Source organism: Microcebus murinus, chromosome 2 (assembly GCF_040939455.1).
Source record: "Microcebus murinus isolate Inina chromosome 2, M.murinus_Inina_mat1.0, whole genome shotgun sequence".
Taxonomy (NCBI): Eukaryota; Metazoa; Chordata; class Mammalia; order Primates; family Cheirogaleidae; genus Microcebus; species Microcebus murinus.
The window spans coordinates 125,565,317-125,583,622 of record NC_134105.1 but is presented as its reverse complement, the minus strand read 5'-3'; the positions used below and the strand labels follow the sequence as shown (position 1 = coordinate 125,583,622).

The window sequence follows — 18,306 nt, the reverse complement described above, 5'->3', positions numbered from 1 at the left end:
AGCCTACTGTTGTTTCTTAGGATTTAGTAATATTCCATTGTGAGCATATACCACAAAAAATAGGTAACAATTACATAATTTACCTATTATCTGACACATGGAAAACAAAAGGGTACAGCACAGGATCAAAGACCAAAAAAAGAAGAACATTTTTACTTTTCCCATACTAAATGTCTACTCTCAAAGAAAACTAAAAATGAGCTCAAAAAGCAAATATACTCAATATGGCAATATTCAATATAGTATTAATCTTCCTCCCACTCCTATATAAACCAAGCACTGTCTAGATATGCTTCCCAAGGTCAAAGTCCTTGAAGCCTTTTAGAGTAGAGGCTATTCATTCTTTCATAATCCATATACATACTACAGAGATTTGTAGTAGAATGCCTCGAGGTGATGGAAAGATAGACAACACTCCCCATTGCCATTTGCAGCCGATTACTTCTCTACTTTTCCTCCTTTGAGATTTGTGCCATCATGCTCTACCACCTTCTATCTCCTCAGTTATCATTAATTTATTCAAGAAACATTTAATAAATACCCACCATGTACAGTGGTGCCTGCTAGGGCCTGGTGCTACAATTAAGAAAACATAGACCCTCCTCTCCGTGACTTTATAGTCTAATAGGAAAGACCTGCTGGGCAAAGTCTGATTACAATTTGTGCTATTTGGTATGGCAAATTGAAGTATAGAGTGGAACAATGTACTTGGAAATATACAGGCAGTGCCTGACACATAGAAAAATATTTAACAAATGTTTGATGAATATATAAAAAATGACTGTGGGCCCAGTGTGGTGGCTCACACCTATAATCTTAGCACTCTGGGAGGTCAAGGTAGGAGGAATGCTTGAGGTCAGGAGTTCAAGACCAGCCTGAGCAAGATTGAGACACTTTCTCTACTGAAAACAAAAAAAATTAGCCAGGCATGGTGGCACACACCTGTGGTCCCAGCTACTTGAAAGGCTAATGCCATGGAGGATTGCTTTAGCCCATGAATTTGAGGTTGCAGTGAGCTATAATCATGCCACTGCACTCTATCCCAAGTGACAGAGTGAGATTCTGTCTCAAAAAAAAAAAAAAAAAAAAAAGACTGTCCATTAATGTATGAGAATATAACAGTTTGTCATATTTTGTGAAATTAGTGAAATAATTATATGAAAAGCAATGAATTATATGATTCAATTTGATTTTAAAAAGCCTTTATGACTATAACAAAGAACAGTGTACTAGCATATGGTTAGACAAAGCTCATTAAAAAGGAATTCAAAAACAGTAAAAAGAAAACAAACTCCTTATTATTACTCTTACCTGACTGTGTCATAGATAACGACTCATCTGACCAACTATTACAGTGTTGATGGGACTTGAAAGGCAGACGACACTGTCCTCCAGTCCTACGACTTCCTTTGCTAGACTCCGGCTTTGACACAGATGTACAGCTTTTGGGAGGTGACTGTTGAAACAGAAAACCAAATGGGGACTATTTTGTGATATAATTATAAAATTCTATTTAAAATTTGAGATACTAGCCAATTAAAGATAATATTTACAAAGAGTTTTAAATAACTCTAGGACATGAGTGGAAAAAGTTTACTAATATACAAAGGATATATATATTTAAAAACATAGGAAAAAAGTTATAAAAAAGCATGCTTTTAGAAAGTTTATAATAAGTTAAAGGTGGCTGGTATATCACTGATATTTACCGCCCCCCCGTTCTTCTAATTTAAAAATACTAAATAGGTACTACTTTCATGGAAGGAAGGGAGAAAGGAAAGGAGGAAAGGAGGAAAACAGAAAACAGGGCATAAGAAGACTGCCCCCAAGAGATTATTACAAAAGACACAATTTCTACCCTGACATGAAGCAGAAGTGAGAATGCCTGATTTGATTCCTAGCGACCATCATTTCCTATCCCTGTGACTTTGGGCAAGTTTCCTAGCCTACTAATCTTCAGAGTGGGGATTAGAATAGTATCTACTTTATAAAACTGCTGTGAGGATTAAATAAGATAATCCATGTGAGGCATTTAATATACTATCTAGCACTTGGTAAGTAAGCACTCAATAAATATTACCTTTTATTATAAAAACCACTTTAAGACATACTAGTTTTTATAGTGCTCAAATGGTGGTAGTGTTCACCAGGGATGGGGGGGACCCACATCTTAGGGATGTGGTGAGCATTGTGGAGGGGAAGGGCATACCGCTAACCTTTCCTAGGGAGAGGCAAAGATATAAAATGTAACCAAAATGTCAAAAAAAACCCCACCAAAAAACATTTATCAGGTGTCGGGCAGGGGGAAGGGGTGAGGAGGGGTGGTGTATACTTGCATACTGAGTGCCACCATGCACACCACCTGGAGGATGGACGCACTTGAAGCTCTGACTTGGTGGGGGGCGGGGGGGGGGGCTAAGGGCAATATATGTAACCTTAACAATATTTGTACCCCCATAACATGATGAAATTAAAAAAAAAAGACATACTAGTTTGGATACCCTAGATGTATTTTCATGTGAGGAAAAAACCTAATTTTTAATATTCCATCAGTTTGTGGCTATCCTGAACCTCAAAAATGATGCTAAGTAAAATCTAATCAAATTTGTAAGAATAAGATTGTTCAAAATGCACAGTTTGGTTGTAAATTCTTGGAAGGTAGGAATTTACATAATAATAATAGATAATGGTACAAGAAAATTATCTATACAGGCCTAGTTTTATCACATAAAAATAAGAAACCACTAACCTGATAATTATAAGCCTTTCATAATCTAAAAACACTGATTTCAAGTATGTGCACAAGAACATAGGATATTTTCAACATAAATGGAATAGGCTCTTCCTTGTACACAAAAGGGTTTTCTTTTAAGTCTTTTAGGGGCTGTAACACAGATGAATCTGATTTTTTTTTCAACAGAGGAAATGCAGTTCATTCTTCACTTCCCCAAAAATGAAGACTCTAACAAAGGATATTCCATTCTGAATTTAGGTAGATTTTGGTTTTTTAAGCATAGAGGCTTTAACAATGTCTGTGTTCACTAAATATTTAATATTGTTATGCTAATCACTTGCTATACAGGTGGTCCCTGGGGTATGGACAAGATAAGTCTCTGAGAATGTCTTTAGGTTGGATTTGTATATAACACAGATCCCTCATGAACAGGGAATATACAGTAATAATAATAACAATACTATGATGTCCCATATGTGATGATAATAACAGTGCAATACTGTAATGATACCCCTGTACTGTAATAATAAGTTACAGAAACTATTGTGCTCTTTCTTTTAATTCAAATAAACAGAACATAAAAACAAACTCATACAAAAAGTTTAGATAGGAGATAAGAGAAATTTCAAAAAAGAATATTAAAGGTTAACACTCACCTAATGTTGCATCAATGCTACACTAATAGGAATGTTATGCTTATTTTGATCTTCTAAACAAATCAATGACCTTTCTATTTCAATAATTAATCCACTACACTGCTTAGTAATAATTGATGCTTTCATTGAAGCACTGCCTTTCACATGTTCCATTATTCTCACTTTATCCTTTATAATTGTTCTGATAGTCTAGTGACTAAAGCCTAATGCTTTCCCAATGAAGGCATCTGGCCTTTCTCCCAATGCTTAGTTATTTATTTCTACTTTTGTTTCCATTGTAATCACCCTTCTCTTCGCTGCAGGCTCACCTGGACTTGCAGTGGACTTTCACTTTGGAGGCATGGTAATAAGGTAAATAAAGATTCAAAAACTCAAATAAAAAAGTTAAGATGAAAGTGATGCTGTGTGTAAGCAACCATATAAACAATGAGATGCTGTGCCCAAGAACTACTTATGTCATGCAGGTTTGTTTACATGTGTGGAAGAAACTAGCACCCAAATTATTAATTTAATTACTTAATTATAAATTCTCCTTATGAGGAGCCTTGGAGCCTGTTCGTAAGTACGAAACACCATTGTTTCGTTGGTTGTCCGTAGCCCAGGGGACTGCCTATGCTTTATAAACTCAAGTTAAAAAAACAGTTAAGTTTCTATCTTGAGTTTTTACCAGATAGTTTTTTTTCTATGAAGTACAGAATTAAGGACATGTAAAAAATTCAACACCCTTTTATGATAAGAACACTTAACAAATAGGCATAGATGGGGCTTACCTAAAAATGATACAAGCCACATATGACAAACCCACAGCCAACATTATACTGAATGGGGAAAAATTGAAAGCATTCCCACTTAGAACTGGAACAAGGCAAGGTTGCCCACTATGTCCACTTCTATTCAAAAAAATCTTCTTAATTCTAATAATGACCATTATTCTCACTTAGAATCAATAACCATTCCAGATCTGTCTTAAGGAGATGAAACCATTACCTTTATTCTTACTATAAGTTATACAGTAGTAATTAACCAAATTATAGTAAAGGTACTCTGGTATGGTTTAAGATTTTATTGTTTCTGTTATGTGACAAAACACAAATTTCAAAAAGAACTTGTGTTGTTTCTATAAATTATCTTTATTAAAGACTTTAGAAGTTCCTATCTCCTCAATATTAATAGACTTGAAGCATATAATTTTATAACTGCCATTAAAGCTATAATTTGTATATTTATAAATCTACACTAGTCATGGAAGTTTTATTTCTATTCAAATGTTATATTCTGATGTTACAAGTATGGGTATGCTGTCATCAACAGCAACAAATAACTGCTAATAATATACCTTTTTCTAAAGAATTTTTAAGATATACATTAACTTACATGTTTACTAGGAGAGGTAGAAGATTCTAGTTCCTGTGAAAACACCATTTCTTCGGTAAGTATACTGTGATCTGGAGTCCCTGGCTGCTCCTGCACTATAGATTCAGATGGTATATATTCAACAGCAGGACTGCCCAATTCTTCTGGAATAGAGCTTTCACTGTTTAGATGAGAGTAGAAAGGTACTGAAGATTCCTCTTCACTTGCTATTTCTAGAAAGAAAGGGTGAAAAAAAGAAAAAACACACAATCTCCGTCAATGGGAAAATTCTAACTGTTAACACCTTACATTTGTTTTTAGCATATTATCACTATTTGCATTTAGGTATAATTTCTTCATAATGTCACTTAACATTTACTACAAAGTCTGTCAGTCTAATTGAGAATTTTGGCTGATGCCAAGTGAAGGACGATATCTACCACACATAATCAGCAATGATAGTGACTGACAATCTAGTTTCTGTGAAAAAACCATTTCTGCAGTAAGTATACTGTAACCTGGACTTCCTGGTAACTGCTGCACTATAGATTCAGATGGCATATATTCAAGAGCAGGACTGCCCAATACCTGCCCAGCACCTCTGTGCTACTTAAAGCCAATGCTGCCAATTCTTTCTGTACTCCCTCGGCACTGTCAAGCCGGGCCAACCAGGCCAACCAACCCTTTTACCACCCAGCAGGAAAGTGTGAGGATGCAGAGCAGTTACTACTCTCATATATTCCTTTAGGAGTAGTAACTGGTCTAATCACTTTGCTAAACAATTTGGTATTACTTGAAAAAGATGATAACACATCCTCTACAATAACACTCTTAGCATGCAGCTTAGTCTCTAGTAATCTCAAAGATTTTGTGAACCACTGAATATCCTTTAATAAGTTACTTTTTTGCTTAGTCAGAATCAGCTTTATCTATGGCAACAATGTACTTAATGAGTACACTGCATTTATTTTATTATAATGTATTTTTTTCTTGACTTTTTTCTCTTCTTTATATCAGTTTACCTTACTATTTTTAAGCTATATTTGGTGAGATTAAAAATCACACTGAATCACTTGTCAGCCTTTTGGCTAAGATCAAGTGTAAACATACGGAAATAACCTTTGTTTTATCACATTTATCCAACAACACTTTCCACAATTAGTAAGCAACAGTTCCTAACAATATAGGCTTGAACAGTGAAAACTATTATTGATTTGCCTTCTAGCCAAAGTCATAAATGTTTTCTATTATATCTGAAAAGTTGAGTCCTGTACCACCAGAACAAATAAGTCTCTTTTCCAGGTCCTCTTAAATTTCCTCCCAGGATGGAGAAATCTGTATGCAGCAGGATGTTGAGGCAACAGGTGAGGATGAGAAAGCTGACACAGAAGTAAGCCTCTGCTGGATAAACTAAAAAGAAATTATTGAGGAAAAGAGGATGACTACAAATAAACTGTATCTATTGTATCATTGATTTTCTTTATGTATCACTTTGGCATGTATAGCTAGATAATAATATCATTTAGTTTTGCATGCTTTTGAATTTCCTATAAAAGGATTCAAATTGTCTGTAGTCTTCTATGATTTGTTTTTAATTCTTGTACATTGATTTGTATAGCTGTTATTTCTCATCTTCACTGAGCATAATATGTAAATATACCACAATTCATCTATCCTCCTACTTACAAACAAGTTATTTTTTTACTATTTCATTGCTTCTATGAATGATGTCATATTTATCTCCTAGTACAGCTAGCTAGCTATAGATATATATTTATCTATAGATATCTATAGGTATATATGTACATAGCTATATGTATATACCTATATATCTATTTATACCTCTATATTTCTATATCTATCTATCTATCTATCTAGGAGTACTCTACACCAGTGGCTTTCAGACCTATTTTAACCATAATATTTATCCTTAATGTTTTCTATTCTATTTCAACTTTAAACAATGCTGACTGCAATCTAGTTCATGTGCCTCTAATGTTCTCAAAGTTTGAGAACTGACCGAGTTCTCAAACATTTTGGTCTCAGAACCTCTTTAAACTCTTAAAAATGATTGAGGACACCAAAGAGCTTTAATTTACATGGTTATAGATATAGTCATGTGTATGTATCAATATTTACCAAATCTGAAATGATCTAAAATCTGAAACTTTTTGAGTAATGACAAAATGTGCGAAAGAAATGCTCACTGGAACATTTTGCATTTCAGAATTTTGAATTTGGATGTTCAACTGGTAAGTATAATGCAAATATTCCAAAATTAAAAAAAAAAAAATCTGAAACACTTCTGGTCCTAAGCAGTTGGAATAAGGAATACTCAACCTGTATCTCTTTATGGTTTTCAAGCCCTGATTACTAATGAAGTTGAACATCTTTTCATAAACCATTGACTATGCTTATTGACCATTTGGAGTTCTTCATTTGTGAATTGTCTAGTCTTCTAATTTTTACGTGGTTATCATTTTATTATTGATTCACAGGAGTTACTCATATATTTTTTTAATTTTTTTAAAAAATGTTATTTAATTTTTTAATAATTATTTTTATTTTTTGAGACAGGGTCTTGCTCTGTCACCTGGGCTATTCTGTAGTGGCATGATCATAGCTTACTGCAACCTCTAACTCTTGGGCTCAAGTGATCACCCTGGATCAGCCTCCCAAGTAGCTAGCACTACAAGTGCGCACCACCATGGCTAATTTTTCTATTTCTTGTAGAGACAGGGTCTCATTATGTTGTTCAGGCTGATCTCCAACTCCTGGCCTCAAGTGACCTCCTGCCTCATCTTCCCAAAGTGCTAAGATTATAGGCATAAACCATCGTGCCCATTCTACTTATATATTCTTGATACTATTGCTTTATTAGTCATATGTGTTACAAATATCGTCTCTTATTTTGTTGTTTCACTTTTTGATGTTGTATTTATGAATAGAGATTCTTAATTTACTGAAGCCAAATTTATTAATTTTTTTCTTTACTATTTCTGGGCTGTTTCATAATCTATTTGTTTACCTATTTACAAAATATTATCACTACAGTTTTAGTCACTATACCTTTAGAAATATTGATATCTGATAAGTTCCCACATTTTGTGGTTCATCTTTAGAATTATCTTTGCTTTTTGGTCCCTTGCTCTTTCATATAAATTTTTAAATGAGCTTTTTATTTTTTTTTTTTTTCAGTTCTAAAAAGCTGAGATAAATGAGCTTTTTAAACCCTACCAAGAAACCTTGATGGGTTTCTGATTAAAATTGTCTTGAATCAACATATTAGTCCAAGGAGACTGAACATTTTCTGACACTGAATCTATATGTGAATACAGAGTAATGTTCCATTTATTTTGGTTTTCTGTAATGTCTCCCAATAAAATTCTAAATTCTCCTCTATAAAGATCTTATTCCATTCATATAAAGAATTGTTAAAAAGAAAAAATTAAAAAAAAAAAAGATCTTGTACATTTTTGGTTAAACTTATTCCTAGGTACATCATATTTTTGTTTCTATTATATTTTGTTTCCATCTATATCTTTTTTAAAAATTAGATTTGCTTAACCAATTTTTGCTGGTCTATAGACATGCAATTGAGTTTTGTATTTTGGGGTTTATAATGAGTAACTTTGCTAAACTTATTATATTCTAATAATTGACATGTAAATTTTGGATTTTCTCCATACATAGTTTTATTAACTGTAAATAATGAGAATTTTGCTACTTCTTCTTCCTCCTTACAGCTTTTAATTCTTTTTCTAGTCTTAATGAACTGTCTAGGACTGTCTAGGACACAATGCTGAACAGAAAAGGTGAAAATAAGCATCTTTGTTTTATTTCCAAATTGAAAGGAAAAACTTTCTATGTTTTATCATTAAGTATGATATCTGTTATAGAGTTAGTTTTTTATTTTTGTTAATATATACCCTTTATTAGGTAAAGAAAGTTCCTTTCCATGGCTACTTTGAGCTGAAGTTTTTTTGGTTTTTTTTTTATCACAAATGCTTTTTAAATTTAATCAAATGCCTCTTCTGAATCCATTGAGATGGTCATGTAATTATTCTCCTTTATTCTGTAAAAGGTGATTCGCCACATTATCAATTTTCTAATGTGTGGTAAATCCCACTTGGTCATGAAATATTTGAATATATAGTTGAATTTGGTGTGCTAGTATTTAATTTAGAATAGGTAACATTGGCCTTTTCCTTTCTGATTCTGTCCTTTTATGGATTTAGTATCAAACTTATATAATAGCCTCATAAAATGAGTTGAGAAATGTCTCTCTTTTTCCATTCTATGTAAAAGTAAAAAATTATAACACTGGATTTTTCCCCCTCTTGAATGTCTAGTGTACTAGTAAAGCCAGAAAAGGTCTCTGTGAAAAGATGTTTGGCTACTGGAGTACAATTTCTTTAATGGTCAAAGAACCAGGAAGTCTCTCTTATCTTTTTTTTTAATTTTTAATTTAAAAATAAATAAATAAAAATAAGAAAATTCACTGCAAACTCCAACTCCTGTGCTGTAAGTGATCCATCTGCCTCAGCCTCCCTAGTAGCTGGGACTACAGGAGCATGATACAAAGCCCAGCTGGGTTTTTTTCCTTTTTTTTTTTTTTTTTTTTTTTTGGTAGAGACAGGGTGAACTCCTGAGCTCAAGCAATCCTCCCACCTTGGCCTCCCAGAGTGCTAGAATTACAAGCATGAGCCACCGCTGCCGGCCTCTCCTATTGAGCAAACTATGGCAAGTTGTATTTTTTAGAAGAATTTGCCATTTCTTCTAAGTTTTCAAGTGTGTATTGGCATAAAGTTATTTATAGTTTTTTTTATCTTTCTAATTATTGCAGCATTTGTCTAAGGGTGCCTTCTTCACCCTTAGTCATTCGCATTTTTGAAAGCAATGAAAGAAATCTTTCAATTATGTTAGCCTTTAGTTTGTAGTCTGAAGAGAGTTTGTATTTACTACCTTTCTGTTCTGTTGTCTGGTCCTCCAATTCTTTCTTAGGAGTTTGGGGTTTTATTAATTCTTTGTCCCAGGCAGCCAAAGCTTGTTTTTCCATTTGACGAATTTCTGCTTCTTCTGCATCTAAACGTCGCTTCCATTCTAGGAGCTCCTCTGCATGTTGTCGCCGTTGCATTAGTTTTTGCTCTCGCTTTGTCAGAAACCTATGGTCACATCATGAAGAACAGTGTGAGAACAAACATATAGGGAAAGATCACTTTGAGAGCCCTATCACTCACCACCTTATCAACAAGCTGTGCAAAAGAAGAACATTCACATTTTCTCTGAAAAAAGTTTGAGATAATAGAAGCTTTCATGAGTCAACTTATTCAGAAAATGAGAAAATCTATGTTTTACTTATAATAGTTTGTAAGATTAGCAAACGAAAAACAGTTGTAAAAGCAGAAAAAAATCTTCAGAAAATCTAGACAAGCATAACTAATAAGATTAATACTTAATTTATATATGCATTTTTCATAGGTTATTCTTTTCTATAACAGAAGATATAAGGAATTTACTTTGAAGACCAGAACACAGACTAGAAAACACACAAAACCCAAAACAACAAAGACCAAAACAACAACAAAAAACAAACCCCAAAGCCCCAAAACAAGCAAGCAAACAAAAAACATGTTCATGTCCTTTTTTCACTTTTATTTTCAAATTCTGTCTGGCTTTGCTTCAGGTCTAGTGAATTTGGTTTCCATTACCTAAGAGATAAAACATTAGGTGATAAATCTTTTTTTAATGGAGAGAACACTAAGCACCACAGTTAAATGTATTATGCATATAAACGTAACTATTTATTTACTTGAGTAAAAGTACGCATCAAATGCCTCAAATTTTCCAATTTAACCTGATCTCTGAACTTAAATAGCCAATCATATCTTAGGCCCAAAGGGTTAGGAGAAATTGCTGATTTAGGAGAAATTATCCCGTTTGGAGGTTACTAAAAAAATTCTCTTTAAATGTAGATACCACAACTAAATAAAAGGTGGGCTACTCACATTACTGGTGTTATATCTACAGCAGTAGCTAACCAACAAAAATGCATTCACGCATTCCACAAACACTATAAAGCACAAGGACTGTCACTCTACGTATTGAGCAATCATCATGTCAAATTAATGTGGAAACAAAAAGGTAAAATCTATGGGACATGTGACAAGAGGCTTCCAGGCTATTAAATAAAAGAGAGAGAGAGGCAAAAAAAAAAAAAAAAAAAAAAAAAAAAAAGCAAACAAAACAAACAAAAAGAACAGAGCATGCTCTATCAAAGAGTGCACTGAAAAAGGTGCAAAGTTACCTGACCAACTGGTTGTAGATATACAGCTGGAATTTGGGATGAAGGTTGGGAAAACAGACACTGAGAGAGGCCCAGTGATGAGACGTAAAGACAGAGAAGAAGTAGTGAACAGGAGAGCAGTGTCTACAAAATAAGGAGGAAGATTTTAAAACCAAGAGATCAAGAGGCAGAAAGAATGAGGAAAGGAAAGCACAAGAGCTGAGTGAAGAACTTTTAATGTGCTTTCTGAATAACATTATAAGCTACTCAGTTAAAGCAAGTGTTATAGTCTGTGTGACACAAGAAAGCATGTACTTTTATAGATCTTACCAATGATTTCTGAATAAACATGCCTTTCTTCTTAAATGCTGCTTAACCATCATCTATATTTTCAGTTAAATTCACTTGTTTGTGAGCTATAAGAAGTATATTGTGGGGCTAAATACGTTTTTGAATAAGCTTTAACAGAGAATACAATTATGGCCCTGAACCTAATATAGCAGCAACTCTACATACATATGTAATCCTGAGCAAGTGATTTTTATATCTGTACCTTGTCATGTATTTTAAGCTTGAAATTAAATTTTAAAAGTACTACATTTGCCTTACTTAACCTTACCATCACAATCTAATTTGAAAATAATATAATAATTGATTTATAGAAAAATAACTTGTTCACCTCTATAATATACATAAAACTTACTGCTAACAGGACCTACTGGAAATATCTTGCTTTATACCTAACAAAGGTCCATTAAATATTAATAACAACATTGAAATATAATACCCATTCTATAAAATATCAGGATACATAATTAAGAATAGAGTAAAAGCTAGTCCCAATAAATACTGTCAGTTAAAAAAAAATGCTGTGGACAGCTCAATCAATAAGGTTAAAGGTAAGAAAAAAATTTCATATTAAAGTTATAAGGGCAGAAAAATAAACCCACAAATTTGCTCCTTTTGGAATAGTAAAAAGTTCTCATACATATACATGTGGATATATATACACATGCATCTATGGATAAACAAGTCTAGTAGTAGTTTAGAAAGGTTAATTCTCTTTGACAGAGCATGCTTCTGTTCACATGCACACAACAATAACTTATAGATCAAGGCAACATTTATTGCCTTGGAACGGCAAGGAGTAATACCAATATGTCATAGAAGTGAGAAAATCTAGGTATAAATCCATTTGAATTTTAAAAAGAATGTACAATCTTGCCTACATGTGTCTTTAGATAACAGACTATTTTAATGTCTGTTTCTCCACATATAATGAAGTGTGTTATCTTCCCTTCATCTACTTATATACACAGGCACACTCATATCTGGATTGCCTTGATTTTCTGCACTGAAGTTCAAGGAACTTTAGTGAAATTTTTGTGAAGTTTCAGTAAGACACTGCAATCTTCCTTGCCATTCTTTATAAATGTATAATAAACTTATTTTGATGCCAATTATGAAATTATACAAAGACAAATGTACTTGGCAAAAGGTTCAAAAAAATCTGTTCATAACATTTAAATATCACCCACCCTCTTAAGTGTATAACTGCTAAATGCATGCATGACCTAGTACAAAAAGTAAAATAATATTGAAACATGAAATAAACTGTCAAAATATACAATTTATAATTTTTACACAGCCCAGTATAGAGAATAATTTTCTCTATTAGAACGAGAACTGAGATTTATTTTTTATTTATAAAGATCAAGCATATTCAAAAGCTACAGTTAAGCAATGAGGTACAAAAGAAATGGCTAATAGAAAATGAAAATAAAATAGTTTAAGAAATAGTGTAAGAAAAGTTTAACTTAAAGTTAGAACTTCCCAGAAATGTATCTGCCTTATTTAATATAAAAACATTCTAGAACTAAAGAATGCCCTTTAAGATTTTTATTCAGATAAAAGAGTAATACTTCACAGTGGAGTTAACAATCCTTCAAGATACTGCACAGGTAAGAAATAAAATTTGTGAATGAAGGAGACATAAATGCCTACTAATAGAAAATGCTAATAATAGATTTAATCTAGTATGGAAATCATTATGCTCCCATAATGTTTGAACTTAAGGAATCAATTCACTGCCAAAGTCCCCACTTTCATACTCTAAACTTGCACTGTACAGCTATTCAACTCCAGTAATCAGCCATCTAGCACTTTTCTAGTTTCAACAAATATTTAGGATCAGTTTCTACTGAAGATAATTTAAGTCATCAATGTACTTTTAAAAAAATCTGAGGCTGAGGCCGGGCGCTGTGGCTCACGCCTGTAATCCTAGCTCTTGGGAGGCCGAGGCGGGCGGATTGCTCAAGGTCAGGAGTTCAAAACCAGCCTGAGCAAGAGTGAGACCCCGTCTCTACTATAAAAAATAGAAAGAAATTAATTGGTCAACTAATATATATATAAAAAATTAGCCGGGCATGGTGGCGCATGCCTGTAGTCCCAGCTACCCGGGAGGCTGAGGCAGAAGGATCACTCGAGCCCAGGAGTTTGAGGTTGCTGTGAGCTAGGCTGACGCCACGGCACTCACTCTAGCCTGGACAACAAAGCGAGACTCTGTCTCAAAAAAAAAAAAAAAAAAAAATCTGAGGCTGAAAGTAGATAAGCTAACTTAACTTTAACTTTAGCTGGCTGAAGTTCAGAGAGCAGGGATCGAGTTCTGTGCCTGCCGCTCTGCTAAGCGTGTGACCTGGGGCAAATCACTTAATCTTTGCGGACCTCCTTTTCTTCCTGTGAAATAGGGGCACTGTACTTGATGACTTCCCTAAGAGCTCTTCTAGTTACTAATGCTTTATGATTCTTTCTCCCACTTTCTTTTATACCTAAACACACTATTAGACCTTGTGACATAAATAAAAAAATTTTTCCCACTGAATTAATACAATTGTGGATTCTATCCCAACAAATTATAAAATCATGCTATAATTTAAAAGAACAAAATTATGATCTAAATTTTAAATGAAACTTCTAAGTCTAAAATCCTTGGATTTTGAAAGATATGAAAACAAAATCTTAATAGCCTCACAAAAGATCATCTATAATTCTACATTTGTTTAGGCTATTACTATGCTTCATTATCATTAATTATTCCACTGGTATGCCAAGAGGTTCATGAACCCTCTGGAATTGTGTGCAAAACTTTATGTGTGTGTATATGCATTTTTCTGAGGCAAGATTCTGCAACATTCATCTGATATACAAGAAAATCCAAGATCTGCCCCAAATTAAGAATCATTGTTCTATTTAGCACTGATTTTGAAGAAAATTGTTGCTGCTTCCTTATAATAATAATTCCTTATGTAATGCTATGTATCCCCAAACTACTGAGAGCATTACACTAAAGCACTACTTTTTACTGTTAAAAAAACCCACAAAACTTAGAATTAAAGAATTATAGATCCTTCTATTAGTGTTATAAGTAAAAACAAAACACAGTGCTTTAAATTTTTTAATGGATTAATTCTTTCTAGTATTTTAGCATCTTTAATAATATTCAAAGAAGAAGATAAATGAGGAAAATCACTTGAGTCCAGGAGTTCAAGTCCATTTTGGGCAACATAGTGAGACCTCATCTCTTAAAAAAAAAAAAGGTATATTTAACACTAAACACTTCTCTGTGAAAATTTCCTTTATATACTCCTATGAGGAAAAATTTCTCTTTCTCTTCGGAACTTCCCTTAGAAATTGCTCCAGATACTTGACTCTCAATGAACTTGCCACTCATTCTTTTCTCCATCTAGACTCTAAGCTCTTTGAGGGCAAGGTTTATATTTATCTTCATATCCCTCAGAAGCTAGCATAGTCACACATTATTTAATAAATAATTGCTAAGGGAGTAAGTGTATAATTAATACATAACATGGAAGAACAAGCTACTGTTAACAAATGAAAGAAAAATGTACTGTGTTCTATTTTAAGTAATGCAACAATTAAAGATGAAGATAACACCATTCTTTCAGTGTTTCATTTGCTCAGTAAACAATTATCCAGGTATGGAATTGGCAAAATAACAGGAAGAATCAATTGCATGGTGCTTTTTCATGAATATGTGTTTCATAATTGTAGGCAATCCACTTCTATTATAATGTCCCTCATAGTAATAAACAAAACTCAGATTTCCTTTACCAACAAAACCAAAAACACTGAAGGCTATTAAACCTGTGGTTTAGATCTACTGTCTGTCTTTTGCAAACATGTTTTCATTATTACTAATGTCCTTTATATTTTGTTGGGTTTTTTTTGCTTTTTACTATACTGAGAAATGAAAATTATTCATGAAACATCAACTCAATAAAGAGGTCAAGAAAAGTGATATATTAAAGATATAAATTTTTTATTTTGTTTTGGTTTTGGAGGGAAGGAGGGAGAGGAGAGGAGGAGGAGGAATGGAGCTGGGATGGAGGAGAACTCTAGAGATATAAATTTTAATTAGGGTATTGTTGTCTCAGTGAAACATTATAAAAGGAAAGGTTTCACTGTAGCCAAGAATGGTATAATTACTTCAGAAAAATATCTGTTATAAAATTAGAGTTCAGAGGGATGACAGCAAACAATGGCATATAATGAAAAGGTTCCCTCTAAAAGTTAGCTAAACTTATTGAGAAGGATGACTGTTCTTTCACAGGTGTTTTATATCAATAAAAAAGGACTGACTGCCTTTGCAAAACTATGGAACAAATATAGTTCTTGGTCACAAAGTAGCAAAAGTTCAAATGATTTTGTGTTAGGTGTTGTGTTTACTGTAGTAAATGGCTACAAAATTAATTAGCTTCCTATTTATTAAGCTGACACTCAAACATTATTGAAGGAGATCTAATTCTAAAGCTTTGGTTACATAAATGGGATTTAAAAGCTAATTTTCATATTACTTTGTTCCAGAAATCAAAAAATAGTGTAATACCAAGTGTTGATGATATGGTGGTGAGCATAGCTCCTTTCTAAAAAAGTAGAGCATAATAATAATCTTCCTTTTTGGCTGGGCGCGGTGGCTCACATCTGTAATTGTAGCACTCTGGGAGGCCGAGGCGGGCGGATTGCTCGAGGTCAGGAGTTCGAAACCAGCCTGAGCAATAGCAAGACCCAGTCTCTACTATAAATAGAAAGAAATTAATTGACCAACTAAAAATATATATACAAAAAATTAGCCGGGCATGGTGGCACATGCCTGTAGTCCCAGCTACTCGGGAGGCTGAGGCAGTAGGATCGCTTGAGCCCAGGAGATTGAGGTTGCTGTGAGCTAGGCTGATGCCACGGCACTCACTCTAGCTTGGCAACAAACTGAGACTCTGTCTCAAAAAAATAAAAAATAAATTAATTTTGGAAACTACTCTCATATCCTCAAACTTCAGCACCATCCTCCAAACACTTCTTTGCCATAACTGCTCACCTCATCCCTACCACAAGCACAACTGCAACTGCTTCAAGCAATGGATCAAGAAGTCACTTAATGCTCCAAGGGCTATTCTCCTTAACAAATTTCTCAAAAGTCTACTGCAGCAGTTGATAAGGGAAGATAAGGCAATAATACAAAAATTCTATGTGATTAATATTTTGGAATCTATGACAATAATTAACAAAATTTGGAATGAAGGCAATAAATCCAAACTTGAATTTGTTATTTAGGAATTTTAAAGCTTTAAGAAAATCTGAGGCCGGGCGCAGTGGCTCACGCCTGTAATCCTAGCTCTCTGGGAGGCCGAGGCGGGCGGATTGCTCGAGGTCAGGAGTTCGAAACCAGCCTGAGCAAGAGGGAGACCCCGTCTCTACTATAAATAGAAACAAATTAATTGGCCAACTAATATATATAGAAAAAATTAGCCGGGCATGGTGGTGCATGCCTGTAGTCCCAGCTACTTGGGAGGCTGAGGTACCAGGATTGCTTGAGCCAGGAGTTTGAGGTTGCTGTGAGCTAGGCTGACGCCACGGCACTCACTCTAGCCTGGGCAACAAAGCGAGACTCTGTCTCAAAACAAAACAAAACAACAAAAAAGAAAATCTGAAATAAGCGCCACAGAAACTGATTGAACCCACAAAGAGACTAGGCTTAGCAGTTTTTCCTACAAATGTGATTAAATTATTAGAATATCATCCTTAGAGACTGGCAATGAAGATCTCAGTGAAATAGAAGAGCAAGGGATCAATGAAGAAATCACTGTCAAACTGTCTTCCCCTCAAAACTTACCATTCAAAGACATATGGAAGCAGATATAAAATGTCAAATCAGTGATGAAAATTTATGAGAGATTATTCTAATTTTTAATACAAAGATCCCTGGAGCAATAAACCATGCCTACACAGGCTACTGGAAAATTTTTTCAAGAAAAGAAGAAACGTAAATTTCAATAAATTCCTATTTGAAGAAGCCATATTTAGTCTATCCCATGGAAATCATCCAAAAGGAATATTTACATATTTGGAAATATTTGGCTTCACCTCCTTTTATTTTTATAAATTTATTTTTATAATTCAGGTATTTTCAAGTTATGAAATGGCTTTCTTACAATATAGTGCCAATATATTAATATAACTGCACCTACAGGAAGTAAGGGTTTCGTTTATAACTTTGTGACCATTCTAAAACTAATTAAATGATACATTGGCGTCACATATAAATACAGAGCATTATTAAACTTGGTGATGTGTAGTACACTGCCAAAAAATATCAAGATACAATTTAAATTCAATCTGTGATTCAAATTGCTAACTTAAAATGACAGTTAACAGTTTCTAATGTATCTCCTTTCTATATATAATGTATTTCGAGAAAGCTAGATGTGGGATAGATAGCAGTTACAGAGGCAAAGATAGAGTCCATAAGCAGCTAATTCATAACCATATTTAATTAAATATATACTCCCAAAAGTAAACTCTCACATAAACACCATTTTATATGGTCAAAAGTGACGTAAAATTGAGCTATATCTAAGTAGGAATAGCTTTCTTTAAGCATCTTTAAGAAATAATTCTCTGTAATATTTTAGAACAATGTTAGACTACCAAATCATTCAACATCCCAGGAGAATTTCAGTCTTTCTGGTTTCAGCTGAGCAACTCATACCTACTCACAAGGTTAAAATTTCATTCTTCTATTTGAATAAGCCTGAGAGCCACCAGAGATTCACAGGATGAGATATCAGAATGTATCATTAATTGCTCCTCCAATTTGGCAGACATGTCCTTAGAAAACACTGTCATGGGTACACATGCAAATACTACTTTGGGTTTTTTTTTTTTTTTTAATAAGAGACTTATCTGTATTAAATGAGAAAAAT

General features: G+C 33.7%; 1 protein-coding gene across 11 annotated transcripts in view; it reads right to left on the bottom strand.

The window, feature by feature from the left end:
* Positions 1-18,306, bottom strand: part of CEP350 (centrosomal protein 350) — a 192,455-nt gene that overhangs the window by 46,226 nt on the left and 127,923 nt on the right. For 9 of the 11 annotated variants that reach the window (XM_076000426.1, XM_076000425.1, XM_076000429.1 and 6 more), the window contains 4 exons: positions 11,051-11,173; positions 9,709-9,908; positions 4,765-4,976; positions 1,312-1,456 (listed from right to left, as the gene is read on the bottom strand). In XM_076000426.1, coding sequence (XP_075856541.1) covers positions 1,312-1,456; positions 4,765-4,976; positions 9,709-9,908; positions 11,051-11,173 — 680 coding nt within the window. The remainder of the gene's footprint in view (positions 1-1,311; positions 1,457-4,764; positions 4,977-9,708; positions 9,909-11,050; positions 11,174-18,306) is intronic. The other 2 variants (XM_076000432.1, XM_012772561.3) reach the window with 1 other exon arrangement.